This window comes from Grammomys surdaster, unplaced genomic scaffold (genome assembly GCF_004785775.1).
Source record: "Grammomys surdaster isolate TR1022 unplaced genomic scaffold, NIH_TR_1.0 172, whole genome shotgun sequence".
NCBI classification, from domain to species: Eukaryota; Metazoa; Chordata; class Mammalia; order Rodentia; family Muridae; genus Grammomys; species Grammomys surdaster.
The window spans coordinates 6,635,971-6,641,970 of record NW_021604620.1 but is presented as its reverse complement, the minus strand read 5'-3'; the positions used below and the strand labels follow the sequence as shown (position 1 = coordinate 6,641,970).

The following is a 6,000-nucleotide window of genomic DNA, read 5'->3' as shown; positions in this document are numbered from 1 at the left end:
TGATGACATTGCAACCTCTTGAACAAAGGACCCAGGGTATCTGTGGCCACCTATCCACTGTTGAGAGAACTGGCCAGGAGCTAGCAAAGCTCACAGGAGTTAAAGCCGCTTGCATCCATCCATCCATTGGGTCTCAGATTCTTCTTGCTTAAACTGCTGAGCAGGGTAGGAACAAACTTCAACTACCAACAAATACACATTTGTTAGGAAAACAATTTTTTTTGTGGTATTTAATACACTAGTGGAAGGTAGTTTAAATGAAGTTAGAACTGGTCCGGCCATGTAGGTCAAACTAAACTTCAAAGAAAGAAAAGCAGTGTCTACCATCACACCTGTAACAGGGTCTCACTTCATCTTTGGTATAAAATAGGCCATCCATAGGCTGCAATTGACCACAACTAAGAAAGACTACAGAAATTGTCAACAATTTCTCTATCTATTGCTTTTTTTTGTTTTTGTTTTGTTTTGTTTTGTGTTTTTTGTGTGTGTGTTTTTGTTTTATTTTTTATTTTTTTGCACTTTTTGACCATAAGCGTCTATCTACTTAAATTTTGTTTTGACTGCTCTTAAGCTAGATTTTGCAATGTGACAAGCAAAGCTGACTAAAACCTGACAAAGCTCATAGAAAAAACTGCAGGTAAAAAGCACTAATGCTTTCGCTAGCAACCACGCTCTTGTAAATTAAAAAAAAAAATCCGCATTCTGCCCCCCCGAACAAGCATTATCTCTAATGCAGTTGTTCTTAAAACCACCGTGGATAACTTTACCATAAAATGTCTTTTAGCCTTTTAGAGTGATTGTGTCAAAGTTCATGAGAAGTCCCAGGGTTTCCCAATTCTTGCGGTTGCCTTGGTTTCATTTATCAACAAATTTTCTTCAAATGAAGAAAAGACATTTTCCTTTAAACTGTACAGTTTTGTTTCCATTTTTTCTCCACCCCCAAAACTCAGTCTCCGTCTTCTTTGCCAGTGAAAGCTGGCACAATACCTCAATTCTTTCTTGATTTTTTTTTTTAACAAGACGTTGAAAGCATGCCTCTGGAGCCTTTGACGTCCTTAAAATTAAGGCAATTAAGATTCAAGATAAACCTTACCTAAATATTTCTAAGAAAACATAAAATATATATATATAAAAAACCCAGGAGGTTCAAACAAGAAAGGAAAAGAAAAGGAAAAAATAGCTTAATTACTGAGGAAAATAATTTTCTTACACTTCTGGTTGCCCAACTCTTGACATTGGCGTTTCTACTTAAAAATAAAAACCAAAAACAACAACAACAACAACAACAAAAAGTACTTATACCTTCAGGCAAATTCTGTTTTTTCAAAGAAAGCATCAACTTGTGATGTTTACCACCCCACCCCCTCCCTTTCTGGGATTTGTTTTTCCTTTAATTAAAAAAAAAATGACAAAAAAAATAACTGTTAGACCACACGAAGGAACCATTCGCACAGCACATAAAAATTTTGTTTTCTTTGAGTAAAGTATAAAATAAAAAAATAATAAAAATAAAAGAAGAAGAAAGCTTTCCCTTGGCGCCTGTGCAAACTGGAGGCCAACTAACTTCTTGCTCAGTGACGTTTCTTCATTGAAGGTAAAGGTTCAGATGCGCATCCTCACTTCTGTCTATGGTCTGCAAAGACAAACGGGTAGGAGTGGTTATCACATCCAAATTTTTCTTCCGTTGTTTCCTGGGACATCTCATTAGAGGAGCCCAAGCTTTTGTCTGTCATACTCAAAGAAGTGATGCAACAGGCATATTAGCCTATGAGGCAGTCAAGTTCCGTTCCTTTCATATAAATTCCACACCCGAACAAGACTTTGCTCATGTCAAAACCGAGGTTGATGGACATAGGTATTTTTGAAGATCTATTTATTTTGTTGTTGTGTGTATAACTGCTTGTTTGTATGTATGAGAATGCCTCACGTGTATACAGCACTGTCAGAGGCCAGGAGAGGACATCAAACTGCTTTGAAGTGGAGTTAAAGATGGTTGTGAGCAGCCATGTAGATGCTGGGAACCTTAGCAAAAGCATCAAGGGTTCTTAAAAATATCTAAGTCAAAACTCAGATTGCCATGGCAACTGCATCAATGCCTTCTAAACTCGGGAGCACTGTGATCTGCCCTAAGGTTCTACCTCTTATGGGTCCTGTCATCCTCTCCCTGGCCTTAGTGGAGACCAAGCTGACCACCTCGAAGACACACTCAAAGCAAGCCACAGCAGAAGGGAAGAGACACTGGGTACCCTGGAGGTATATTTTATATTATTTATTACTTGACAATCAGAGGATTCTTAGTCTATAGACCTTGCTGTGAGGAGGGCAGACAGACAGACTGCACAGCTCAGTACTCCTCTCAGTTGAGAGCCCTGATCCTGACACCATTTCATCAGGATCTACGATGGGCTTTCTAACCCTAATTGTAGTGGATAGTGGCATCACTTTTGTCAGGGACCCAAGCTTTACCCTTCAGAGACTGGTGATCACATGACTTCAAATGAGTGGGCCAGGATCCTTAAGACTGGGATTGTAACACAGGAAACACAGAGGTCACAAACCTCTGGAGTTTGAGGCAAAGATTCTTGGTTCTGCAATTGGGAATTTAACTGGACTCACAGATATGCTTTATGAAATCTGGTTACATCTAAATTTTGATTTCATTATTTTTTATACACACATCCATACAGATATAAATACCATATGCTGAGTCCATTTTTTGTTGCTTGTGTGTATATGATTTCGGGCTGAGTACTTTGTACTGGATGACCAATTGCAATTAAAGAAGAGGCTATTGATTTGAAATGGGGGAGGATGAAAGGGATGGAGGGAGGGAAGAATAGGGAAAAGGATTTTAATTAAAAATGTAAAAAAACAACACCTAACTTTTAATTGTGTGTGTATATATTGTGTGTCTGTACATTTATGGGTGCACAGTTGGTTGTGCACATGTGGAGGCCAAAGGTCAAAGTTGAATGTCTTCCTCTATTGGTCTCTGCTTTATTTCCTTGGGCCCTGACCCCGAAGCTCACTTTCTGCAGCGCTGGTGAGCTGGCTTTTAAGGTCTTGAGATCTGTTAGACTCGGTTCACCCAGTGCTGCTCACATGTGTCCACACTCCGATTCTTATGTGAGTGTTGGGGGATTAGAACTCAGGTGCTCCCACTTTGAGAACACATTCCCTTACCAATGGAGCCAACTCCCAAGTCACTAGATTTCAGGTATTTTAAAGGTTTTATACACAATACAAGGAATAAGTGGTAACTCAGTGAGGAATGGAATACTTTTAGTATTTCCAGAATAAGTCACAGGCATAGTCTCCTTCTGTGATACGAGCTCATAGTCCTTCTACATCAGTAATAGGGGGAAATCCTTCATAAGTCTATCATGCCAAGTTCTATGCATATATGTGTGTGTGTTCCCCCCCCCATGTGTCTGTGTGTGCATGCAAATGTCTATGTGTGTTCCCTGGATCCCCTAGAGCTGGAGTTATAGGCAGCTATGAACCACCACATGGACCCTTGAAACAAGACACTGGTCTCTGGGAGAGCAGTAAGTGCTCTGAACTGCTAAGCCGCCTCTCCAGCTCCAAGTTCTCTGTTCTAGCATGAAAAGTAAAATGTAGACTGTGAGTCACCATCCTCTGCACCTGTGCTGTTGTATCTGATCCCCTGTCTCTATGCATTTCCCTGAGAAGACTGCTCAAGGAGAAATCCAAATTTAGGTGGTAGCCTGCTGAGTACATCTCCTTGTTCCTGTTTTGATCCTTGTTCCTGTTTTTATTCCTGTTCCTGTTTGTGTTCCTGTTTTGTGGGGAGTATAAAAGGGAGCTATGCAGGTGAAAATATAGCATTCGGTTCTTTACCAGATGACTCCTTGTCTTTCATTCTCTCGCCCTCAGCCCTCTGCCGATCCAAGGAACTGAGTCAGCTATGCTGGCGTAGCTGACAGTAGACAATGAAAATAGTCTGTGGTAGACGTTTTATTCACAAGCCCCATCATTGTGTTTCACAAATGTGTCCCTGAGACCTCTGCCTGTTCTGGCTGTGTTTTGCAATCCTTGACTGTAGACATCTTAACGTTAAATGTATGTAATGTATCAGGCTGCTTCTCAGGGGTACTAGATGGCCCCATTTGAACCTCACACCCCACAGGTGGGTCAGCTAGTGTCTAATAAGAAATGTCAGCCATTAGGAAGTTCTTAAAGATCTCTATATCTCATTTAGCATAGTGACCCCAAGAAAAGGGCCTCTAAGTAAAGTAGCAGCTTGTTCATCAGCCAACTATGTTGGGAAGGAGAGGCTTCCAGTTTGTGAAATCTAGGGTACTGAAGAAAGCTATCCTAGCTAAGACTAGCTAAATTGTTTTGGAGATACATTTTCCATTACACTGGAATAGAAATAACATAATTTCTATTTTTTTTATCTTGTGAGTGTAGATATATGTATCCATATATGTATATAGGTGTATATATGTAAATTCAGACACTGCATGTGAAAATAAAGATACAGATACTATCTGTCTTAATCTGGCTTATTTCACTTAACATGATTTCCAATCCAACCATTTTTTATAGAAACATCATTTCACTCTTCTTTGTGTCTGGATAAAATTCTATCACGTGGGTGTAGGCCACACTTCTTTATTCATTCATCTGTTGACTACAGGCATGATATGTTCAGCTTCTTCTGTATTTTAGGAGTGACAGAACAGAAAGCAAGACTCTGCAAGCAGATTCATCTGAATAGTCTCTGTTCATCAGAGGTTAGGTCGTGAGGCACAAAGTTGGACAGTTTGCTCACAGAGGCTTCTCCATATATACTTTCCCATTGTTAAGTTCGCCACTTCAGAGCAGAGCCCTTAGAATGTAATCTACTTATTTGCTCTACACACAGACAAACGTAATTTGTTTTATGGGTGATTAAAATTTTTTCATGAGTAATTCTGAGTACATAGTTATTCTCTTCCACTCTTTAATTCCTGGGCAGGGAGGGCTTAATATTTCTATCATATATTTAATGATATTCTACTTTTCTATGACCATTTGCCCAAGTATTCAAAGTCAACCTGCAATGAGAATGTCACTGTAATAGTTTAAGAGATTAAGAACAGAATGTCTGGTCACTAGTTTTAAAGTGGGAATACTACATTTTGTCCCAACAGCATTGAATAGATTTTTTTTTTAATGACCGCAATGGTTCTCTCTTGAAGTGAGAACCTTCATTGACTGTTGGGTCATGTGACTTATATTAACTGATAGGATACTATAAAAGCAAAACTGGGTGCCTGCTTTTACTGGGTTTGCTTCCTGCTATTCTTGGAATTCTAACTTGTCTGGAAACTGATTAGTTGAAGAAGAGAAGCATATGGTCAACCTTTCACCAACCCAAAGCAGAGGGTCGTGATGACCAATTACTCACACACGGGGCCAAGTACAGTCAAGACTGGAAAATCCACTCACCGGAAGCCGGCTGAGAGCAGCTCACATGATCATGAGCTTGAGAAATGCTATCACTAAGTTTATGGGTGATTTCTGTGAAACCATAACAAACAGAAACACTCCGAGAAAAGGGCTTCCGGATCTCTGCTTACGAGAGAAGGCGCCCAGCACAGCGCGGACTTACTTGGCCTGTTGGAAGGAGTATGCCGGTGCATGTTCACTGGGTGTGTCCACTGCTAACTGTTGCTGCTGACCACTGCTGTCCTGGGATGAGGGGGCCACCGTCTGGGGAGAGGTATCAGCAACAACACCCTACAGAGGCAAATCGGTACACATAGCCCTTATTTGTTTCAGCAAAGGGCCCTCTCTAGATGCTGCACAAATGACCTTCTTCTGTCGGGTTTGAAAAGAGATAACCCTCAGCTACAGGAAACCACAGCATGGGCACAAAGCAAAACGTCAGGGTACGCTTTGTAATGGTTGATCTTGTTGTATTGATGATGAAACACCAGTAAGCTCTGCCATCAGAAGTCCTTGGCAGGGTTGTATGGTCAAAAAGCCATT

At 40.5% G+C, this 6,000-nt stretch overlaps 1 protein-coding gene across 3 annotated transcripts in view; it reads right to left on the bottom strand.

The window, feature by feature from the left end:
* Window positions 1-5,616: 5,616 nt before the first annotated feature.
* Rbms3 (RNA binding motif single stranded interacting protein 3) overlaps window positions 5,617-6,000 on the bottom strand; it is a 656,597-nt gene continuing 656,213 nt past the window's right edge. For all 3 annotated transcript variants that reach the window (XM_028767340.1, XM_028767342.1, XM_028767343.1), the window contains one exon: window positions 5,617-5,748. In XM_028767340.1, the coding sequence (XP_028623173.1) occupies window positions 5,617-5,748 (132 nt within the window). The remainder of the gene's footprint in view (window positions 5,749-6,000) is intronic.